The sequence below is a fragment of the Antechinus flavipes genome, chromosome 5, assembly GCF_016432865.1.
Source record: "Antechinus flavipes isolate AdamAnt ecotype Samford, QLD, Australia chromosome 5, AdamAnt_v2, whole genome shotgun sequence".
NCBI lineage: Eukaryota > Metazoa > Chordata > Mammalia > Dasyuromorphia > Dasyuridae > Antechinus > Antechinus flavipes.
The window spans coordinates 170,550,229-170,575,420 of NC_067402.1; the positions used below are offsets into that span (position 1 = coordinate 170,550,229).

At 33.7% G+C, this 25,192-nt stretch overlaps 1 protein-coding gene across 2 annotated transcripts in view; it reads left to right on the top strand.

The window, feature by feature from the left end:
- SFMBT2 (Scm like with four mbt domains 2) overlaps nucleotides 1–25,192 on the top strand; it is a 301,913-nt gene that overhangs the window by 149,333 nt on the left and 127,388 nt on the right. The window contains exons 5-7 of one of the 2 annotated variants that reach the window (XM_051962302.1): nucleotides 4,422–4,510; nucleotides 6,411–6,657; nucleotides 21,193–21,290. In XM_051962302.1, coding sequence (XP_051818262.1) covers nucleotides 4,422–4,510; nucleotides 6,411–6,657; nucleotides 21,193–21,290 — 434 coding nt within the window. Of the gene's footprint in view, nucleotides 1–4,421; nucleotides 4,511–6,410; nucleotides 6,658–21,192; nucleotides 21,291–25,192 lie in introns of those variants that run through there. The other variant, XM_051962303.1, reaches the window with a different exon arrangement.

The window sequence follows — 25,192 nt, forward strand, 5'->3', positions numbered from 1 at the left end:
AATATATAGTATTTATACATATTTATATAGTATGTAAATATATAGTATTTATTTATATTTATATAGTATGTAAATATATAGTATTTATTTATATTTATATAGCATGTAAATATATAGTATTTATACATATTTATATAGTATGTAAATATATAGTATTTATTTATATTTATATAGTATGTAAATATATATATATATATATATATATAAGCACTGGGGATACAAAAACAGGCAAAAGATATCCCTGTCCTTAAGGAGTTTACAATCTACTTATTGAAATTGACTAAAAGACATTGACCATTGACATCCCAAAGAAGCAAGTGTGAATCAGGACTAGGCTATATGAGTCTTAATCTGTTCCTCTTTCCATTATACTATTCCTCTTTGTACTCTAAATTTTTCCAGCCACAATTCAAGATTGCTGCCCCTCCTTGTCCTGCGTTAATAAGTTTCCAGGTACATGAAGACATGCTCTGTAAGTTCCCTCTTAGGCTTTTACTGGGGCATTTGGTTTTATGGGTCCATTCCTGTTGTGAACAAGGGTGAGTTTGAATGGATTAATTAAGTCACAGACAGGCACCTTTTAGGAATGGATGGCTTTTTCTAAGTGGGAACAATCCAATTTTGGAACGTGAGTTGCCTGGAAATCATCTTCTGCCACTGTTGCTATTGATACATGAGCCTGTCTTCTCCATCAGCCCTTGCTGTTCTGTCTTGGTCATTGCTTTTTAAAATTTTATTTATTTATTTTTTTGATGGTATTCTTTAAATAGCCAGACTCTACTGTGGCATGTTATGCACCAATGAGTGCATTTCTGCTACAGATTTCTTGTGACTGCAGGGACCATGGCACATTCTTAAGATTGTTACAGTCCATTAGAGATGCTGAATTAGGTTTTTGCTTACATAATGTCAGATTGCTTCAAAGTGAGAGTGAGTGTGTGTATGTGTGTGTGTGTGTGTGTGTGTGTGTGTGTGTGTGTGTGTGTGTGTGTGTAAGACCAGCTAATTGAGTTGTTTGATAATGTGTGGAAACCTGTTTTGAAAACTGTTCTATTTAAATGTATTTTACAATGTAATTGTACCTTTCAAGAGAGAAATAGTTTATTGCACAAGCTAGGAACCACTGATTGTTTAAAATGTGTTTTTAAACGAAAGCTGGTAGAAAAAGAAAACCTTTTTGAAATAAGGAATAAAGAGGAATTAGGTTGAGAGATGAAATAATTTGAATGTTTCCATTTTTCAACAGATATCAACTAGATCAATACTTTAAAATAGGTATAAATATTTATTATTATTGTAATTATTTTTAGGAATATAGCACTTACTAACTTAATGAAGAAATTCAGCTAGCTTTTTTTTTTTTTTTTTTTTGCATTTAATTATTTATTGATAGTATTTTTTGGAAGATATATTTACCATACCTCAGTAACTTAATTATCTTTACCATTGAGAATAGTAATGCCATGCTGAAGATATAATACAGCAAAATAAAAAGTGAATTTCAAGTTTGTTTTGTTTTGTTTTGTTTTGTTTTTCCAGCTACCTTCTTTTAGCATTATGTTATGGGTATTTACTTCTAATAGGATGTGCTCAATCACCCTGGCTCATCATGGAACTTAAACCTTTTCTATAAAAGTAACATGCCATAGAACAATTTTTTTTTTCAAGTTTTCATTTAGTTGCACTGTTTGGTGTTTATTTTTTTTGTGTGTGTCTAACTCTTGGTGACCCCATGGACCCTACATAGCATGCCAGATCCCTTCTGTTCTTTATTATCTCTCAAAGTGTGTCCGAGCTTGTATTTGTTATTACTATGACACCACCTATCTATTTCACTCTTTGTGGTCTCCTTTTCCTTTTGCTTTTAGTCTTTTCCAATATCAGGGCTTTTCTGGCTAGTGGATCTTAATATGTGCCCAAAGTATTTAAGCTTCAACTTCAGTATTTGACCTTCTAGTGAATAACCTGAATTAATTTCTTTAAGTATTGATGGATTTGATCTTTTTACTATCCAAGGGACTCTCAAAAGTCTATATTGCATTAGCCTACAGGTAAATTATAGGAAATGTGACTTTTCAGAGAGGAAACAACTGATTACAAAAAAGTAATTCTTAATACTTAATACTTAAAAGAAAATTAAGAGAAATTCTAGTTTTATTATTTTGTCATCCAAAGAATTTTCTCACTCCATGTGCGTGAGAAGAATTATCTCAGAATGACACTTGATATGTATTTCAACAAATGGAACCTATCTACATCCCTGAACTCATGAAAATGAGTGAAGAGCCAATACATTTAGGATATGATGTTTAATTTGCTATCTGCTACATTAATCAGAGAGTTAAGGAGAGTAGGTTATCACTTTTAATGCCCTTTATCCCCAGCATAAAAGTCTGTCAAAGGAGAGGGTCAGAATATGCTACACTGATTGGGGGCTATGTATATGTATAGGTTGGCCAGTTTGTTCTGAGGAGACTTTCCTGAAAGATGACAAGTTCTTGGACTGTTTATAATGTGTTAGCTTAGGTTCAAGGTCTAGGATTATTATTATTTTTTTTCCAAATTCTGAAAACTTGAATCAAAATAGATCTCTCTATTGTTGTTTGCTCTGTTTTTATGCTCTTTCAGAGAACAATTCCAGCTCTGATTAAGATAAATACTATTTTTCTGTCATTCTCGAATATACTAACAAAATAGGATGGTGGTTTGGAATTTAGGCTTACTCATGCACTTATTTCTGTTGTAAGATATGATTTCTTCAGTGATATATTATTATGTAAAAATGTTATTCTAAAATGTCATTTGGATGTACAAATTTCTGGAGTGAAGACTTTAAATAATACTCAGTGATCATCCTGGTTTTAGTCAAGATAAGAATGGCTTGAATGGATACTGAGTTGATAGGGCTATCTATTGTTGATTAAAATTTATCCTCTTATATTTAAAAATATGGCTATTTGATGATCCAGGGAACAACTTGCTTTCTCTTTTCCCAGGATATTTAGTAAATTTTCAGAAGTTTATTTAAAGAAATTACTTTATAGCACATGAAGCATTTCTCATCTCAGTTTGAAACTAAATATCAAACCGTATAAATAGGAGAGCTTAACATTTTTTAATTTTAAGGTTAATAAAATGTTAAATCTTTTTATTTATTTTAAATATATTTATTGTTGCAAAGTTATCTCATTTGATCCTCACAACAATTCTGGAAGGCAGGTGTTATTATTATTTTCATTTTGCAGAGGAGAAAATTAAGGCAAACAGGTTAAGTGAGTGACCTATCTAAGGTCACATGGATTCTGAAATAGGATTTGAACTTGTTTATGAGTCTTGAAGAGCACTAAGACAAATAATGATTTCCTTGATATATATTCTCCATGTACAAGCATTCTATTCCTCTTCTTCCCTTCCCGTTCCTCCCCAATAGCTATAGTTGTTTAGTTGTACTTTTTTCATATGTTTTCCTAAAAGAAATGTCCGTTGTTTTTCATGTGGCTGATGCCAATGAACAGTAACATTTAAACTTTATTTAAATTTAAATTGATTTAAATTAAATTAAAATTTATTTAAACATAAAAAACTTTGAAAACTAAATTTTAGGTATAATTTCACAAGATTGTAAGAAATCCTTCTTTGTGTAGAATTCAACAATTTTACAAAGTGTGTGTGTGTGTTTGTATTCGTATTTATTGTATTTATAGTCTACATTTTTCTGTGTGTGAAATATATACCAATTTATAACTATTCTCTTAAATCCTAAGATATTACCAAATCTTGGGATTTGATTTCCTCCAAGGCTTTGTGTCTTGGTTAACAATCAGACTTTGTTTATTCTTTTGTCTCTTGCTCATTCATATTGTCACCTTTCTAGGATTTAGATGTTGCTTGATCATTTTAACAGTCTCTCTAACATTGCACATTCTTCTTCTCCTTTCCCATTTTACCTTCTCCAGCCCATTTCTTCATCTAAATTTCCTTCTTCTGCCTATTCATTAATTTGCTCTTGGCTATTACATCAAATTTACCAATCTTCAATAATCTGTCCCTCCCCTTTCTTTGTGCCAGAAAACATCAATTCTTGGTCCTCTGATCTATGTTTTCTATAGTCTGGCCTGTCTCACCAATCATTTCCATTCTTGATTTTCTATTGTACTCTTTCTCTCTGTCCACTAGTTCAGCAATATCTGATATATGAGTTTGTATTGATTGAATTCATATAAATCTCAAATCTTTCTTCAGATGGTAAAGTTCTCAAAAGCAAGATATGCATCTTTATATTCCTTTTTAAAATCAGTGTTTAGTTTTTGTCCTGAAACAGATAAGTCCATTAAGTACTCATTGATTCCATTAGTCATTTAAATAGCAGTTGGGCTGGTGACTTCTTTGTATTTATATATTCTTTCCTTGTCTTTTCACAGCCATCAAAGAGAAGTACACAGACTGGACAGATTTTCTTATACATGATTTGACTGGCTCTCGGACAGCACCAGCCAATTTACTGGAAGGTGTATGTATTATGTGTTACGTTGCTTTATAACTAATTTTTTGATTGGGGTGATCACATTTTACCTGTATGAACTTTCTCGCTTAGAATGTAAAAATATCAAATATGTTATATTTGGCATAAACATTAGTTTAGATCTTGTGTCTTTGTGCACTTAAAATTTGAGTACACATATAATTCTGTATGAATCCTCATGGCAATACAGAAGCTTCATCTGTGGTAACATGTGCATCAATCACTACATTACTGTAGTAAATATGTAACTTTCTGTCATATCATTCTGTAGTGCCTCATGTTACAACTGAAGTTAGACACATTCTAGTGCAGACTCTTGGATTAGTTTAATAAATGGTTCCACACTAAATATTTTATTTCAGAAGGATTACCCTGCGGTAAGATAGCTCAAGTGAAAATTAATAACCTAGTAAGCTTTCCTTATGCAAACCAGAATGGAAATAGCTTATTCTGTTTTTTTTTTTTTTTTTTTTTTGTCCTAAAGGATTAAGTTTAATATTAGACTTTTGGTATTAAACTATAGGTTGTGCTGAAGAAAATATTATTATAGCTGACAATCATGAGAGTGTATTTGGAAACATTATTTTGCTTTGACAGACTGTTGTGACAAGATGTATTTGTATATTTACTATGTAAAATGAAAATAACAAAATTATTGTACTGAGGTATAAACCATTATTGAACTGAAAAATGAACTGCCAAATGTGTTTCATCTGGTTTTGCAGAATCTATGACTTAATATTCCCCTAAAAAAGGCAAATTGTTTTGGTTCAGCACCTTTTTTATAAGAATGCAAAAAATGAAGACGCAATCCCTTTAGATTTAAAAAAGGTGATAAAGTGTGTGGAATTTAGTCTTTAAAGTTTGTGTCTCCCTTTTTACACACATACACATGCACACACACATTTGTGTGTACTTGTGTGTATGCATAAATAGAATACATGTATGCATCTGTCTTCTGCTAGCAAATGGTCATCAGTGAATAAGTTAATCATTTTGACATTTCTTTAAAAAACAAAAACAACAAAAATAATGGAAAACTCCAACGTTCTATTTAATTGATGACTACTGTCTTTATTTGATATGATTAGAAAATCAGAATGTGTTAGCAATACATAGTACTTTATGCTACTCTTCCCAGCAAAGATGATTATTTAAATATCTTTTAATATTGTCATAATTCTTAATGAGAATTTCCGCTATCGGTTAAATAAACCAATGCTCAGGTCAGTTTGAGGAAAGAAATAACTACACAGTCATGGTCTCCAAAATTAAAATTACTAATGGACATTAACCATGACATAAATATATCTATGATATGAGAGACTATTAAATATCTTCAATGTTGTTAATCATTAAAGGAATAGTTTTTAAAGATAAGTATCATGTCATTTAAACAGCCCTTACTTATTGTAACCATCTATTGACAAAAATAGTAGCCTTTTCTATGTTGATAAATGTTCCAGCATTATTTTACCTCTTAAAATTAAAATTATCCTAAAGACATCTTTATCCAGATGGGGTGGGAAGTAGGGTGGGTGATGGTGGTGGTTTATTTGGTAAGAAAAATATACAAACTGTTATTTTTTGTTTACATGAGATTTTGTTGCTAGAATATAGAAATTGGCAAAATTTTTGTATGTATATATGTGCATGCATGCGTGAGTATGTGTGTGTGTGTGTGTGTGTGTGTGTGTGTGTGTGTATAAGAAGGGAAGTGTGGGGGTTGATTATGGAAAGGATGGAGTTGGGGGTGGGGGGAACACCAGACTGTTTGATGATAGCTTGGATGGTAGTGTGAAAAAATATAATCTTCTGCTGTCATCTGTTTCCATGAGAAGTCTCAAAATAAAGTTTAAAATAAGGAGTTTTGCTTCTGTTTAAACAGCCTCTGCGAGGGAAAAACCCTGTAGACCTCATTACAGTTGATTCCTTAATAGAACTTCAGGATTCTCAGAACCCCTTTCAGTACTGGATAGTTAGTGTGATTGAAAATATTGGAGGAAGATTACGCCTTCGCTATGTGGGATTGGAGGAGACTGAATCCTATGACCAGTGGTTGTTTTACTTGGATTACAGACTTCGACCAGTCGGTTGGTGTCAAGAGAATAAATACAGAATGGACCCACCTTCAGGTAAAGGTTAATGCATGTAATAATATTTTAATATGGACAATATCTTTCAAAAGAATTTTCCTTCCTTAGAGTTAAGTGAGTGTCCAGATTCATTTTTGGATCCTGGGAAATAAATTGATGAATAAAAAGAAGTTTGAGACAACTCAAGGCAAAGCCTTTACTATTTATGGCCACAAAATTTTATTTTACTTTCTCCTCAAATCTGGCTGATTTAAGTAAGGAAAAGCTGAGATCCAATAAGGAGCCATTTTGGAAATTGGGTTTATAGGATCTACTGAATGATGTGCACATGGGGCAAACTTCCTAGCTTCTTTGTATTCTGAATACAGGTTTGTTAAAGATCAAATATGCATTTTTTGAATAGCTTCTAAGGACCATACTCTTAGAACTCAGTAAATAATATATAATAAAGAAGTGGCAAAAAAAATCTCCACTGTAAACCATTTATTAAACATATACTGTGTGCTTAATACCTTTCTCTCTACCCAGATAATGGGATTTACAGTCTAAAAGGAGATAAGAGATGGCAGATCTTTTGTCCAAATTCTACCTGATACTAGTCACATAACTTGACAGATCACTTAATTTCTTTAGGTATATTTGCAAAGTGAGAGGTTGCAACTAGATGGTGTCTGTGAACCCTTTTAGCTCAAGATGTATGGTCCTCTCAGAAATTGTAAAATTATAGGAAGTGTGATGATCTATTTTGGTGAGAGTCAGAATAGGCCATTGAGGAGGAACATTTTAATTTTCAAAATTCTCTCCAATTTTCTTGAAATTGTTCTTTTGACACCTTTATTTTTCTTTTTACCAGTTGTACATAACCTGTATTCAAACAGGTGCACAACACGTATATGAGAAATATGATCTATTATTGGCTGAAAGTATTATTATTGGCTATGAGACATTTTGCAGTATCCTGTTAAATGTCTCATAGCTTATGGGTGGACCTCATCAACATTTGGTTGTGAAACTTTCAGTTAGAAAGAAATGGACTTATTGAGAAACTAGAAATCCATGGGAAAATGTTCTTATCTCTTGGAAAAACCATCTTTGGAAAGAAACTCAATTTCTTTGATTATTAAAAATATCAGCATTTTCTTTAGGTATTAGTTTTTTAAGAGAAGCAGCATAGCATAGTGGATCGAGTTGGCTTTTGGCAAGTAGGAAAGAATTAGTTCTAATTCCTAACTTATACACATTGTGGTGAGCAGAGCAAATCACTTAACTTATCAGTTCTATGAGCAGTTCTCTAGGACTTATCAGGTCCCAGAAAAAGTCTTGATCTGTATTGATAGAGAAATCTTTTTTTTTTTTTAATTGGGAGATCTCATCTCAGGTTGAAACCTTTTCCCTAAAAGCCCTCCCTTCTTCTCCTTACCTCATCAAAAATAAATAAATAAAAGGAGTTTTCTACTTAATTCAGCTCTGATCATTTAAAACAAAAGTTGATTTTTTTCTGCTGCTATTCCCAAGGGCTTTTAATTGTAAAATATTTTCTTCCTACTTCTATTCTCCTAAGTATTTGTATCCCTTTTAAAATTTGTGAGAGATTATAGAAATGTTAGATGGTATTTCATTATTATTGTTCTTGGCAACATTTTGAAAGGCAGCCAAAAAATGTATTTATAACCTGAGTAATTTTGGAGTATAAAAGCAATCCGTTTCCATAGGCAAAGAAACAAAGGGCATGTCAGTATTGTGAGGAAGTATCTAAGATTGGACCCCATGGAAAAGCCATAGCTTAGCAGAGAAAATTGTACATTGTGGTTGTGTAAATAGTAGTTCAGTATATAGTTACCTTATAAAGTTTCAGAGGAAATTCTTTTGCCATTCTGAAAATGATAACCAAACAAAGAATTATGAGTAGCTTGTTAAATGTTTTGGGATATTCCTAAAACTCTTAAATCGTCTTCAGGAAGAAGAGATGAAAAATGTTGTCATAAGACAGTTTCTTTATGGAATCTATATCATATCCTTCTCTTTAGCAGTGAATGCCTTTTTTGATCTTAAAAAAATGTGATTCATTTTCTAAGACAAATAAATGTAGTTTTTTTTCCCCCTCTCTGGAGAGCTCTGCGTAAAGATGTGGTCATCATGTGAAAGTTTTCTTTCAACATTTTAATTGGAAGACAGGGGCTGGTGGGATGCAGAAAAACGAGGAAATGGAAAGACGGGCTCAATGCCTTTCTTCTCCAAATATCATAATTACAAGATGATATCTTGGCTGTAATCTTATTAAGGCTATCAGCACCCATGTGAGTTAGGAGGAATGATATTATCTTTGTATTAAAAATGGGAAAAATTAAGGAATCAGGTTGTTCCAAGTAGTTAAAAAATCATTTTAAAAAGACAGGAACAAATGCAGTGCTTACATTATAATCTCATTTCCCTAACGCCAGAGAGGGTGAATTACAGTTACAGGCTCCCTTCAGGTGGCAAGGGCACTTTATCTGAGCCCATTTACTGTTGAACAGATAAATGTTGTCTAGTCTGCTTGCAGAGGGGTAGGGAGGGAGATAGTCTGTAGTTGGCTGATATTGTTACCTTTTCTCCACAGAATTAACTGTCTTTCCTCTCTTTGTTGTTTACTCAGTTGTTCTTTTAGTCACAATTTTCTGTGACTTCATTTGGAGTTTTTTCTTGGCAAAAATACTGGAGTGCTTTTCCTCTTATTGGATTTACGAGTGCTTTTCCTCTTATTGGATTTACAAGTATGGAAACTGAGGCAGATAGGGTTAAGTGACCTGCTTTGGGTGACACAATTTCTCTGAGATCAGATTCGTACTTGAGAGGGTGAATCTTCCCAACTGCAGGCCCACGACTCTATCTACTGCATCACCCAGCCAGCTACTCTTTCAAAGAGCATGTGGCTTTTGAGTTATCAGTTTGTAGAGTATCTCTCAAAGCCTTGGGGCAATACACATATGCACACACACTCAATTTTAAGTAAAAATGATCTGAGGGATTGTGTTACTTTAGAATCAGAAAATTTGGCTTAATTCAAAAAGACGTGCTATCTGGAGAGCCACAGATGTCAAAGGTTTCTGCTAATCCTTTGAGCCTTCCAAAGAGTCATCCTCTTCTCAGTGAGTGGGTGAATTTACCAGAGGTAGTTAATTTTCTTCTATATTGTAAAAACAAACAAATAAACCTGCCTATTTTTTCCTGTTTTTGTGATGTAAATTTTTGACTTGGGTATATATATCATTGTCAAAAAGATTTTCAATATAAAAGAAGGTAGTCATATAGGCCATTGCTGTTGTTGTTGAGTCATTTAAATTGTGTTGAACTTTTTTGGCTCCATTTCTTTTTCTTTCTTTCTTTCTTTTTTTTCTTTTTTTTTTTTTGGCAAAGATACTTATGGGGATTTGCCCTTTTTTTCCCCCTCCAGCTATTTTTATAAACAAGGAAATAAAGGCAAATAGAATTAAGCGACCCATCCAGAATCACACAGCTAATAAGTGTCTGAGGCCAGATTTGAATGCCTAAAATTGAGTTTTCCTGACTCCAGGCCAGGCATTGTATCCACGGTATCACTTTTTGTACCCCTAAGGTTTAGTAAAATATCTAGGGCAACAATAAGTGATTAATAAATGTTCATGATTGATTGTAGCTTTGGGATGAGCTACATTCGTTCAGATAGCTTTACTGTGTTTCTCTTAAATTGAATTAGTTCTTTTTTGGTGGCCTTAGTCTCACTGAGTTTTTGATTGTTGAGGATGGTTAGGGTTGAGTATTCTGTTATCTTTTTAATTTTCATTCTTTCATTTCTTGTCTAAATTCAGCCTTTCTAGTCTTCATTCATACAGTAGGGAGATGAGGTCACATGACAATATGTTATTAGAATTGAGCCCTTTCTATTACCAAATGTTTGGATTTAAGACAATATGTGGAAAGGATACTTGCCTGACTAGATCATTCAAATAGAATCTGAAGGGATTTTCATTTTGACTTTTTGAGGTCTTTTTCTGACCCAATATTGTCTTTTTTTTTTTTCCTTTTTCTTTTGATCTCCTTTTTTTTCCTGATACTTATGATGATGTCAAAAACAATATGATGTCAGATACTGTTATCTACCAGCCTTTAACTAAATACTTTGTAATATAGGAGTTTTCTACCTGCCATGAATTTTTCCTCTCATCACCCCTATCCTCATCGTTAGGGAAAGTAATGTACATGTTGGCGTCCCCTTAAATCTATTTACCAAATCCAACTTATTAGCCTCTTTTAATCCTATTACCTTTATTTTCATTCCTTAGTAGCAGCCCCACAGATGATCATACTTTAAATCTTATGGTTTATGTTGCCTATTTGATCACATACTTTAAAATTCTTGTTCCTATACTTCTGTCTTTTTTCCTTACTACTAAATCTATTTTTCATATCCTGATTACTATTGTACTGCCATCTTTTTTCACCTTCTCTTTCTTCTTCTCACAGCTGACCAATTAATTGTACATTGAAATATCACTCTTTGAATCCTCTAACTTCTTGCCCATCACCATTTGGTTCCTGACAATTCTCAAACCTGCCATTTTTTTTCCCCCGAGTACCATAGCAAACTCATGATATCTAATCTCCTTTAGACCCTGACTGATGCATAATAATCCCCCCCCCCCCTTTTTTTTTTTTTTGCTTTTTGATTGGTACTTTGTCATGTTTTTCTTCCCCCAAACCATCTAAACTGATTCAGACTCCACCTCCATTTTTTATCCTTTTTCTCTCTTTCTTCCCTTAGGCCCCATGAGACAAATTTGCATTCCTGCCTTTCTGAGAAAATCAAAGCCATAAAAGTGATCTTCCTCAAAACCTCCCCTTTCTCTTGATCTCCTTGGGTTCAGTCTCTGAAGACAGGGCTGCTTTTTTTTTTTTTTTTTTTAAAGCTGTTTGGACCAGTCATTCCACCTGTTCTTCCTTCTCAACTTTTCCTCTAGGAGCTTGTTTCATCAATTCCTCTCTTTTCTTTAGTTGCATGTTTTCTTTTTATTTCTTTTCCTGAAGTCAATAGACATTCTTAGGTTTTTCCCTTTGAAAACAAAGAAATGAAACTCTGAAGTTGACCTTACCATTCATTCCTCTTTCTCTTCCCTATTGTTGGCAAACTCCTATTTACTGTCCCTTTCTTTCTTCTCTCATTTCAACCTCTTAAATCTGGATTTTTGACCCTAGCATTCTTCTGGAACAATTGCCTCCTAGGTTTCCTGGATCTTTTAATTCCTAATTTTTCAATACTTTCTTCACCCTTATTGACTTTCCTGCAGCCTTTGACATTATTTATCATTCATTTTTGGATCTTCATTCCTCTTTTGGCTTATAATGGATGGTACAGTGGAGAGATCACTGGACCTGGAGCCAGAAAGACCTAAGGGCAAATCAGCATCAGACACCAATCTGTGTCTGCCTCAGTTTCCCCATATGTAAAAATGGGAGTTGTTCCGAGGATGAGACAATATTCATAAAGTGGTTGCAAAAAGTAGTATATAAATGTTAGCTATTATTATTATTATTAATAGTAGTATTATTTCTATGATTCTGTTCTAAGCTGGTACTCTTACCTGTCTGTTCATTCTAGTCTGTTTCATTATATAATCCCCCCTGTCTAAGCATGATTTCCCCTATGTTTTTGTCATCTCTCACAGTTTCATTGATCATTTCTATGCAAATCTCTCCAAATTGATATGGTTATCCTTAAATCTCTTCCATGTTCTATTCCCACCCTATCAGGACACATCCACTTGGATATTTCCCAGCATCTCAAAGTCGACATGCCCTAATTGTAACACACCATCTCTTTCTCCTTTTTCTTACTAATATTTCCTTTTCTTTAAACTTCCCTATTTCTGTTAATTCATTCAAGTATGTAAAATTGGAATCATCCTTGACTCTTATTCTCTATTTCCTCACCTTTTTTCCCCTCCACATCTAGTTATCTTATTTATTCTCCTTACACATTATTTATATTTTTTGCCCTTTTCTTCACTCACCTGGCTCTCTTCCTCCCTGCTCCTAATTATCATCTAACTGGAGTATTAACAATAGCCTGCTTATTAGTCCTCCTACCTTCAAACTTTCTTCTCTAACTTCCCTTCATACAACTACATATATATATATATACATACACACACACACATATATACACACACGCACACACACCGCACACACACACATATATGTGTGTGTGTGTGTGTGTGTGTGTATATATATATATATATTTTTTTTTTTTTTCAGGTGTAGATCTGACCATGTCGTTATTCTACTCAGAAACCTTCAGTGGATCACTATTGCCTCTGGAGTAAAGCACAAGCTCTGTCATTTAAAAATTCTCCATAATCCAGCTGTCATATGTATATCCAGTCTTACTTCACATGCCTTTTTATGCATTCTGTATTCCAATCAAACAGGATTGCAGGTGTTCCTATATTCTACCTTCCATCTACTTTCTGCCATACATTTGTAAAACCAACTCCCATGTCAATCAACAAACATTAAGCATTTATTGTGTGTCAGGTACTGAACTACTAAACACTGGGGGACAAATATGAATGCATGGAATATGATCCCTTATCTCCTTTGTCTTAGTATTTCATCTTTCTATTCAAGGCTCATCTTAGTTGTTCTGTGGAAATTTTCCTGTATTTACTTATCTAAGGAAAACAAGGGGAAGAGAGTGTTTATATAGATCAGGCAGAGTACTAGTATAGGGTTTCTTATATTATTCTGTTTCATAGACTCCTTGGGCAGGATGATGAATTCAGTTGACCTATTCTCAGGATAATGTCTTCAAAAATATGAAATGAAACATTTAGATTATGCAAAGTTGTATTGAAATACAGTTATCAAAATATACCTTAAAAAAAAAATCCACGGTCCCTGGGGAAAGAACCTTTGTGTAAGCTCCATGAGGCCCGGAACTGCGTTTATTTTGGTTTTGTCTTTTAATCAGAAGTGCCTGAATTGGCAATATTATGCACTAGATGGACAACTGGCTGGGGGGGAGGGACATATCATTTATCTCTAATCCATGGTATTCTGTAACCTCTCAGTGCCCCAGGCAGGTGCTGATCTTAATTGATTAAGGCACTTTCCTTATTGAATGTTCCGTATATCAAAGAAATCACCCTCCCCCCCAAAAAAACAAAACAAAACAAATTAAAAACCCTGTGCCTAGCATGGTGCTTTGCATATAGCATACCCTCAATAATTGTTTGTTGAATTGAATAGAATTGTTTGGTCTTAGGATTTTCCAAGTTATTTTTTATACTCGAGCTTTCTGTAACATTTATTATAAAGCAGCCTGCCAAATTCTACAAAGGAAGATTGCCTCATTTTCATGTAGGCTTCTAGTTAAAGATGAATCAGGACACATTTTAATTGCTTATTACTTCCCCTAAACACACATTGACATGGTGCACTTTGTTAAATTACCTGCAACACTAGCATTTTAAGAAAATGCTTTATGCTCTTTTAACAGTACTGTTTATTGTCCATAAACTTGCCAGTGTAATCGAAATGCCTCTGTCTAATGAATTGCACACATGTGCAGTTCTGCTTATTGAAACTATTAGGTGTTTAGCTTCTGCAGGTGGTTTAGTATAACTGACAACACTGCAGTTAATTTTCACCTTTTAAAAAAAGAGAAATAAGCTCCAGGCTTAAATTCCATTTTCATATGCAGTATTCCTAGAAGGAGGGCAGAGGGATATTTTCCAGGGACTGGTTTGAAGCCTCTTTCTGATTATGGTTTGGCTTTATGATTTTATCCCTACCTCCTATACACTTGGCCTCAAAGCTTTGGTCTGAGCAGAATTTCAGCAATCCTGGTTTGGGGATAGCTTGAAGACTGATCAGTTTTCAGAAATCTATGTGGAGCCTCAAGGGCTGGCAAAACAGAAATTGCCTGTTATACTGATAAGGTTGAATATCACTTGGTCTTGCCTTCAACCACATGGGCAGCACTCCCTTCCTCCCCCAAAAGAAAGCTCTCCTATCTGAATAACCATTTCTGCTAAGACTGAAGAGAGGGTACTTTGTTTTTCAGAGTCCATGGGTCATCTGAGGGATGGGGAGGAGTTCATGGCTTTCCTTTCTTTTTTTTCATCCCCCTCTATTTCCCCACAAAATGCATTCTGATTATTGTAATACATCATCATAACCAGAACCCATTCAAGTATACAACTCATCTTTACTACAAAGGAAATCTCAGGGTGTGCTATAACTAATTAATATAACAATTGTTAATTAATATACTTTTATTGTCATTATTTGTGCATTTTATTAATATCAAAACAATTATTAATTTAATTACATGTATAACTAAAACATAAATACATAACTTTTCATTAAGGACTTAATTAGGCATAGAATCAGAGTATTAAAGAGTCTCTTGGGTGTTGCTTAATTTTTTTTTTTTTCTATGATGTTCTTTTAGCCATAACCCTTGGAGTCACTGCAATTTCTTATAAGTTCGGTCTTGCTTCAAACCCAGGCCTGGATGGAGTGGTCTTGAGAGAAATCTGTAGGTCCTTGGAATAGTAAAGTTTGTTTCCAAGTGAAATTATTCTCTGGATGGGCTGTGACCTGATGAATTAAATGTTTTTTAGGCGTCTTCTGCAGGAATTCTTTGTTTTCTTTCTGGCTCCAAAGGGCACAGCTGAACTACACATCTAATTTAGTGCTTTTCTAGCAAGCCGATTATTATCTTTACTTCCCAATTCTCATTCACTTTGTTCTATGTTCTCATTTTATTTCTCTCTCTGAATCTAGTTTCTTTAAAAGGTTTCACGTAACATGGTTCCTTGCAGTAACTAGCATCCCTGATGTGGTGTGTCTGTCCCATATTCCTATCATTCTCACTCCACTCAGCATGATCCCTTTCTGGTATGCTTACATTTATAAGGTCCATATGCATTTTTATTCTTACTGTCCTCTGGCTTTAGTGTGCTTACCCACTAAATAAGATGCAAGCTTTTCTGACTTGATATTGTCAGGGATCAGGCCCTCCTAATTCCATCCACAAATGACTGTCATTGTTCTTCCAATCCCTAAAGATCTGGTGGAGTTATCTCTTGCTCTTTCAGAAGCAAAAGACATATAGGTGATAAAGAATGCTTTTGAAGTTGTATCACCATTTATATAAAATTGCATCCTGCTCTGAATGCCAATTCTTTTTCATATTCTATCCATCTATGTGTATTTACCTCTCCCCACCCCCCAATTCTATTTCTCTTCCCAGCCAATATGAATGTCAGATTTAGTTCTTTAGAGCAGTTATGGGTTTCCTCCAGGAGCTTCCAGTTTTTAAAGTCTTTTCAAGAACCACAATGTCAGCCACCAACAGGAATGTCTCGTGTTTTCACCTTTGCCAAGGGAATCAGTTTGGATTCCACTCTAGACCTCCTCCATGATGATAGAGTTCAACACTTAGCCCATATCTTACTATTTTATTTTATTGAATAATATTTTATGTCAGACTCCACAGGAAGGTCAGGCAGGAAAAACTGCCTACATTAATATCCTTTCACAGACCTTACTTAGGAGACAGGATGGGAACAGTGACATGGTTGAGCTGTCATTTTGAATGAACTAACCACGATTCTTTCAGGCTTTTCCATCTGCCCAGATCTTGACTTTTTAAAAAGCCCTTCAGACTTTACCATTTGACCTTCTAATCTGCCTTCATGATCCTTGGACACTACTATCTCACCTGTTATTACTGTCTTCTAAGTTTCTATTTATACCTTGCTATTTAACTATAGTCTTAGAATTGTCAGACCTGTATATTTACCTTGAAGCTGAACACGGCTCCTTTTTAGAATGTAAGCTTTTTGTGAGCAGGAATTGCTTTACTCTTTGAGTTTTTATCCCCAGAGTTCAGTTCAGGGCTTGGCATTTACTATTAATAAATGCTTTATCACCCTTTCATTCCATTCCTTCGTTCATCCACCAAGGATATCTCTTGTTAGATCTTTCAGCAATTTTTTGATAGCTTTGATATATAGATAAAGAGGCATTTTGTCAGAAGAAGGTGTTCAAGGCAATTGCTTTGATCTAATGAATCAAATGCTTTTTTGTAACCAATATGAAAGCAGAATGGAATCCTAGCTTTGCTATATCTTTCTGTCAGTTGTTTGATGATAATGATATGATATAATATTACTTGTAAAAACTTGCCTATTCCCTTCTTATACCTTCATCAGAAGGTACCCTTGATATCTACCTACCTATCTCTCTATCTAGATTACCTTCATATAAGACAGATTTTTCCATACCTTTATTATTTTTCCCTTTTTCAGTTACTGTATGACTCTGTCCTTCAATACCCTTGCGATTTTGTCATCACTTGCAAAGATCTCCTTTATGTACACTAAGTCTAATCCAAGTTCTTTTCTTATGTTTTATTTCACACTATCTCAGTTTCCTCTACAAGGACATTCAAGACCAGAATATTTCAGAGACTAAATATTATTGACTTTACTCCTCTTGATGGTGAAACAAAGTTTGTTATAAATTTATTTCAATTTTTGTTGTTTGTTTGTTTGTTGATCTTCTGTTTTTCATCTCTGAGTGCTCTTGATTTATTTCCTTACTTGGTCATCTACAAAGTTATATTTAAACTGATTTAACCCTTAACTGTTATCTAGGTGATTATGAGCTTAATACTGTTCATAATCATTATTCTTCTCCATAAGATTTTACAATTTTTTTTCCCTTAACCAATGTTCCCTTTTACTCTCTTTCCTTGGCAATAAGTCAAGTGTGTGCTGACTCAGAAACCTTTTAGACTGTTTTGTGGTCTCTTTGTTATGATAATTGGTTCCTATTGGAAAAATTTCTGAATAAAATTATTATAGTTTGTGGTCTGTGTTCTTCCATCCATATTTTTTTTTGATCATCAATAATATATTTAAATCTGCCTACAGGGAGTTGTTTTGATTGTACACATATCTTTTTTCTTATTTTTATTCTAGCTTTGTACTAATTTTGTAGTTGGCTCTTAGAAGTCAGTGGTCTGGCTGTACCCTGACAGATGAATCAGGAATGACTCCTATTATCAGTAGTGAATCATTTCCTGTCTGCTAAAATATAATCAGTTTCATTATTTGCAGTATTATTTAGCTCATAATGTTCAGTGCCTAATGATTTTGTTTTTCTGGAAGAAAGTTTCCTTGTTATGTAGACAAGGGGTATCTGTATAGTCTTTCCATTTTGGGCCTCTCTTAGTCCTTTTCCTTGATTCCTATTTTTGAACATAAATTATCATCTTACCCAATTTCTACCTTTGCATCGAAGTCACCTAGTATCAAGCACAGATATGTACAATTTGGAGGATCTTATTGTGTTTTTTATAAAACTTTTTTTTTTTTTTTAAATCTTTTCAGCCTCTTGAATAGATAGATGTTGGTATGTAAGTTGGAATTATTTTCATGGCTGTCTTATACCTCTGCAATCAAAGATGACCAAATATCCTATAGAGTGATATTTCTTGTTGCTTTTTTTTTTTTAATTTTTATTTAATAATTACTTTATATTGACAGAATCCATGCCAGGGTAATTTTTTTTTTTTTTTTTTACAACATTATCCTTTGCACTCGTTTCTGTTCCAATTTTTTTCCTCTCCCTCCCTCCACCCCCTCCCCTAGATGGCAAGCAGTCCTTTATATGTTGGATATGTTGCAGTATATCCTAGATACAATATATGTTTGCAGAACCGAACAGTTCTCTTGTTGCATAGGGAGAATTGGATTCAGAAGGTATAAATAACCCGGGAAGAAAAACAAAAATGCAGATAGTTCACATTCGTTTCTCAGTGTTCTTTCTTTGGGTGTAGCTGCTTTTGTCTGTCATTTATCAATTGAAACTCAGGTCTCTTTGTCAAAGAAATCCACTTCCATCAAAATATGTCCTCATACAATATCGTTGTCGAAGTATATAATGATCTCCTGGTTCTGCTCATTTCACTTAGCATCAGTTCATGTAAGTCTCGCCAGTCCTCTCTGTATTCATCCTGCTGGTCATTTCTTACAGAACAATAATATTCCATAACATTCATATACCACAATTTACCCAGCCATTCTCCAATTGATTGGCATCCATTCATTTTCCAGTTTCTAGCCACTACAAATAGGGCTGCTGCAAACATTTTGGCTTCTTGTTGCTTTTGAGTAAGTGTAGGATCAAACCAACCAAATACTTTGCCTCATGAGAGCTTCTCAATAATCTGCTATTTACATTTTTGTTTCCTTGTAGAAATGAGAATGTCAGCATTAATAGGATTCAGTTTTTCTAGTAGTATGTTTACTCAGTGGACATTGGACAAGGCTCTTAATTTTAGATGACCAGACTAGAGTACCATTTTAAAGAAACCATCAAATGAGAGTTTTAGACAGTCAAAAGGGGTTTCTTGAACTTTTTGTATTGTGGACCACTTTGGCATTTAAGAAAAGGCCTATAGACTTCTTCTTGTAATATTTTTTAAATTCAAAAAATATATGGAGGAAACCAATTCTAGTGAAATAGTGATATGTTTAAAAAAAAACAAAACCCTAATTCACAGAATTCCTAGTTAATAGCAACATGTCTTAAATCTCTGATACTTTACGTTTCCTATTCATCTATGTTGCGACTGTTACCAGAAAAGTTACATACAACTGCAGGCCATTTTATGTTTTTATTTATTGGTTTGTCTTGGCCAAATTGGTAATTTTCTGGTGGTGATTTCCACTCTCAATTAAGTTAGTCCTTGGAAAGTAGGTTCAGACTATTAGTATGATATTCAAAGCCTTTGCAGCATCATAAACCTTCTATAGTTAGTACTGCAGTGTCAAAGCCTTCAAGATTCCAGGTTCACCTCCAGGCTATTCTGAAGCATCAGAATAGGGCTTTGTGGAGCACATTATTCTATACTGAGAATAAATTAGTACTAATCTAAGTATCATAGTGTAAAAAAAAAAATCAAGATGATTAGTTTAAAATGAATAAAGCCATCACTCCACTCTGGTTGCTTCAATGCAATGCAAAATTCAGTGTTTGAAGAACTAAGTTTAATTTCCTTAAATTATATTTTCAGCACATTAACGTCAGATTTAGTGAATTCTATAGAAATTGTTTCTCTTGTGCAATTTGTTATGATGGGAAAACCAGTTAGTGAATTAGCAATCAGAAGATATTTGTTAACTGCACTCAAACTACTAAGTATTAGGCTAGCCATCAGAAATTAAATGTCAGCCATGAAGATACTTCACGGCTTGACTGACTTCATAGGAATATTTCTTTTATCCCTCTACTTTAATTGGTTGTAAATGGTAACTTCTTTATTTAAAAAAATTGTCTCAACACAAGGCTTTCCCTCCCAATACTGAAGTATTATTTGTATCCAAATATAGTCTGCTAGTATTTACTAGTAATAGTAAGTTAATCTTGGTTTTTTTTTGCACATTAGGTAGTCATAGGTATACTTGAGTGAGGTATTGATAGTTCATTGAGTTTGGGCAGCATTTCTTTCCTACATAAAAAAGTATTGAAAATAATAAAGAGACAATGAACATATACACATCCTACAAGGTCTTAAAGTACAAGGTGAATTCAGAAGCACTGAGGATCAAAATATATGACCACATGTTAAAAAACAGACAGGCAGGGAATTAAAAATATAGCCCCAAATGTTTAATGTTACCTTTTAACTGTACTTAAATTCATATTCATATCCTGTCTGTCTGTCTAAAGTAGCCTAGGTTGATATAGTGATGGTATAAACATATCCACTTCCAGTGAGTGCTTCTGCAAATCCTATTTTGATAAGGTCTTAAATCTGTTAGGAACAGATCATAAAATTCTCTTGAAGTTTCAGCCACAGGTAAAAACATTACTTGACAATTTCTTTTTCTTTTCTTCTTCTTTTTTTTTAATTAAAAAAAATTTTTTTTACACTCAGTGAATAGCCCACATGGGTAATTTCCCCCCCAGAAACAAATATGGGTAGCATGTGGTGTGTTAACGACAACATTTCAAGTGTAAATATTAAACTTGGTTAGTAAATTTTAATTTACCTTTCAGTAATTTAATGATTTACATGGATCTCTTTTTCACTATGCAGAAAGCTTAGAGATTTGGTGACAAGTGTGCTGTAATAATAGTGACTGATAGGCAGGCGAATGCTTTTTTAGTATGGAAATACATCAGATATTAAGTTCTTCATCAGTGGATATTGTTTCCTAGGTGATTTGTGGGTAGTGCATCACTGAAGGTCTTGCTAATGTGATTAATACCATTAAATCCCTTTTAGAATGCTTGTAGAGTGTATGCAAATGCTCCCTTTAGAGGAGCCTTGTTTAGCCCATTTTGCACATTGTATAATGGAATCCCAAGTTGCCATTAATCTCACAAATTTGGGAGTGGGTCTTTGTAGTAGTTACAGTGTGACTGCTGTGGTTATTAGGTTTTTACTGAGGGTTTGCAAAGTTAACATTTGTGAATGAATACACAGAATTGTAGCACTCTTACACACTGTTATATGATTTGTTGTTGCTCATCCAGAAATCTATTCTTTGAAGACAACATCTGAATGGAAATGTGCTCTGGAAAAATCTCTTAATGATGCTGCAAAATTTCCTCTTCCAATGGAAGTGTTCAAGGTAAGCCGTTCATTCTTTACTAGAATATAGGTTTGGACAGGAGACCAGAAACTTATAATATGTGAAAGTTTTTAATGTCATGCTGATGAATATGTATGTTGTTGTTCTAGCCAATCATTCTGCTCAATTCTCCACTTGAGAAAGCTTCATTTTTGGTGATGTTTCCATTTCAGATCTTTCAATAGAGACCTTTTAAGTGCAATCATATAATCTGAGTCGGGAAGCCTGGATTCTTACTCAAGGTTTGCCACTCATTCCCTGTGTAATCCTGGACAAGTCTTTTATCTCCCCCATGTCTCAATTTATTAATTTGTGTAAATATAAATGAAGAAGATATATTCAGTGTTGATGGCAATCTATGGCCTTATAAAAAGAAAAACAAATTAAGATGTATATTTGAATTATAGTGTTGACCCACTGTCCTTTCAGGTTCTGTTTCGATTCAGTAAACAACATACTAAACATGTTATTTATTAAGCATGTAACTTTTGCAGTTTTTCCCTGTGATTACCCATGAGGTTAAACATATTGATTACTTAATACATGCATAAATGGAAATTACATAGTTATTTGTTATAATGAAAGGAAATTTGTAAGATTTACATTTATCTGAAATAGATTGAATGCTTAATGTTCTTTTAAATTTTATACAAACTTGTAGGAATACACATACTCCCATTCCATCCCCACCCCCACACATCCTGGGGGGAAAAAAGGGCTATATTATGGAATCATAGAGTTTTAGAACAGAAAAGAAATCACCTTGTCCAGTCTTTTTACTGTGTAGATGAATAATCAAGATTCAAAGAAAATGAAATTCAAATAGCACAGACTAGAACTTGTTTCCAGGCTCTCAGGTTAGTGTTCTCTCATGTTTATTTGGCAAAGTGAATATATTATTATTAGTAATAATAATAGCTAGCACTTATTTGGTATTTTTAAGATTTCCAAAACACTTCACAAATATTCTCACAACAACCCTGGGAGATAGATGCTGTTATTAATCCCCATTTTATAGATGAACAAACTGAAGCTTAGGGGAGGTTATCTAGTAAGTGTCTGAGACAGGAAATGAAGTCAGGTTTTACTAATTTCAGGTAAATTCCTTTATCTCCTTAGTCAGCAAAATTCACTCTACATAGGATTATGGAAAGAGCATTGAATATATTCTTAGGTCCCAAGTTCATATCCTGCCTATACTGGTTAATATCTCTATGACCTTGCTCAAATAATTTAATCTGCCTGGATCTTGCTTTTCTTATTTATAAAATGAGATAGTTGGACCAAATGTCCTTAGAAGTCCCTTCCAGATTGAGATATTTGGTCCTGTGAATTATAGAAGTTTCCCTAGTGAATTCCAAGTCCTCCTAAGATAATTTTCTAAATTATAATAGCATAATTGTGGTTTTGGTAGTTTTAAAAAATATTATTAATTTTTAAGCTCCTTGAAGGTAAGGACTGTATTCAGAGATCCTTGTGTATAGTTGTCATATAATAAATGTTTGCTTGTAAAAAAAAGGGGATAAATAGTGGCCTGGATGTTTGTTTTCTGAGTCTTTTTTCCATTACTGATTCAATTTTTTGGCAGATTAGAAAAAATGACATCTTTCAGCTTTATAATTTGCCTGTTTATAAAAATAGGGTTAAAACGACTCATCTGTTAATTTATGATATAGATATATGTCTTAAGGATGAACTGCTTGACATGTTTACAACATTTTAAGCTGCTTGACTGAAGACATTGTTGCACCAGTAGCAGTAATTGCTGACAAATCAGGGCTGCCTAAGCATTTTTTCTGACTGATCCTGTTAATGAAATAATGTATAATCACGTCAGATAAAGTAACACAACAATCCTTAGTGCTTTCCTGAGGTAATATTGAAAAATGAAGTCATATACAAACCTCTATAACTTTATTCCATTTTAAATGAATTTTATATCTTGACAAAATAATAAGAGCATAATTAGAGATACAGGTTGATTATTTAGAAGTATATTTGAAAAAGCTCATAAATTTAAAAAAAAGGATAAACTTATCAATAGTTTTGTTGTTTGCTTGGTTTGATGAAAAAGAAAAGTCAGTCATGATTTATATTTTGGTAATTTGCTGACATTTTCTAAAATATAATCTTTTCTTTCTTTTGATTTCTGCTTAGACTTAGGAAGTCATTTTTGTGAAGCATCTGAGAATTATATCCTGATAATTTTTCTTATACCTAGTCTGCTTTCTCTTGATCAAAATCTCTTTGAGGGCAAAGACCACATAATATACCACTTTGTGTGATTCTCATAATATCTATCTAATCCAGTATTGATATAGGAGATGCCCACCAACTACACATTTTTATATATTCTCATTGTGGATGGGTTTATTGCTCCCTTAAATAAAAGGAAACAAAATATTGACTCAGACTTTCTTAATCTTTCATTTTAATGAAGGGTATAATAATTTGGCGTCTTAAAATCTAATTCAGTTAGAACTTAAAAAAAACCAAAAACTTTATGATGCTATTTTGCTCATTATATGAAACCATTTTAAATGAGTGTGGAGGAGAAATCCTAAAGGTCTTCAATGGGGCTCATACATTGGATTAACAGTCTCAGGCTACTTGTGAATTCATCTACTTTGCTGGTCATTGGTCAAAAATTATATGCTCATCCTAGGTAGCTAAGTGGTGCTGTGGGATGAAGCACCAGCCCTGGAATCAGGAAGATCTGAGTTTACATCCAGCCTCAGGCACTTACTAGCAGTGTGACCTTGGTCAAGTCACTTAACTCCAATTTTGTCCCTTACTCCTGCAGAAAAATTGCATTCCCGTGATTTAAACTTATACAGATAGAATGTAGGATCTGTTACATTTTTATGTTTGTATCTCCAGCACAGTCTTTGAAACCTGAGAGGCAGTTAATAAATATTTGTTGATGGATGGGATTTTAAAACTTTAAAGTTTTAAAGATTAAAGATACTGAAAATTGTATTTTATCAGAGAATATGAAAAATTTAAAAAATCTGTATCATATTCTGTTGTAGATAGTTACAGTCCCATGAAGATAATTAAGTCTAAAGAAATTATATGGGTGTGGTATCAGACTGCATCACTACAATTAAAAAATTATAGAGGATGAAAAAAATATCTTTTTTTAAAAAAATAAGTTTGAAAGTTTCAGCATGCAAATATATTCCTGCAGAGTCCAAAAATAGACTCTGTATTTTCCCTGTTATCACTGTTTGATCATCACTGTTTCCCAGCAGGCAGACTTATTTCTAGTTATTTTCATTGTGGTGCAAGGAATATATGTTTGGATTCAGCAATGAATCATCCTAGATGCATGCTGTGGTGGGAAATTGTCATAATGTTCAGCTGTTATGAGACACAAGTCAAAGCTAAGCACATTTAATGGGCTGAGATGAACAATATTTCAAGGCCATTCTTTTTACACTTCAGATAAATTGGTGTTTTGATGGGATGAATCACATTAGCCAACAAAAGTTTTCAGCATATAGCTTGTGTGTGTACTTATATATAGTGTTCCAAGCTCAGACTCACCTTTAACTAGTGTGAGTTACCAATGAGCTCAGTCAGGAAAGGTAGGACCCATCCCTCATTCCTACCAACATTACCATTACCTCTTTTAATCAAAGTCCCTTCCTTCTTTCCTTCCTTCCTTCTCTCCCGCCTTCCTTTTCTCTCTCCCTTCTGCTACCATTTATTTTCCATTGTATCTATCAAAAACTAGCAAAGCAGCTTGTGTTTTTGCAGAGAGAATGTGTTGCCTTTCTTTCACTGAAACTTTTGGTAAAGTATGTCTTTAATGAACCATCCATGCATTAATTAGCTCTGAGCTACTCACTAATAGGTCTTAGTTTCCTCATCTGCAAAATGAGAGAATTGAATTAGGT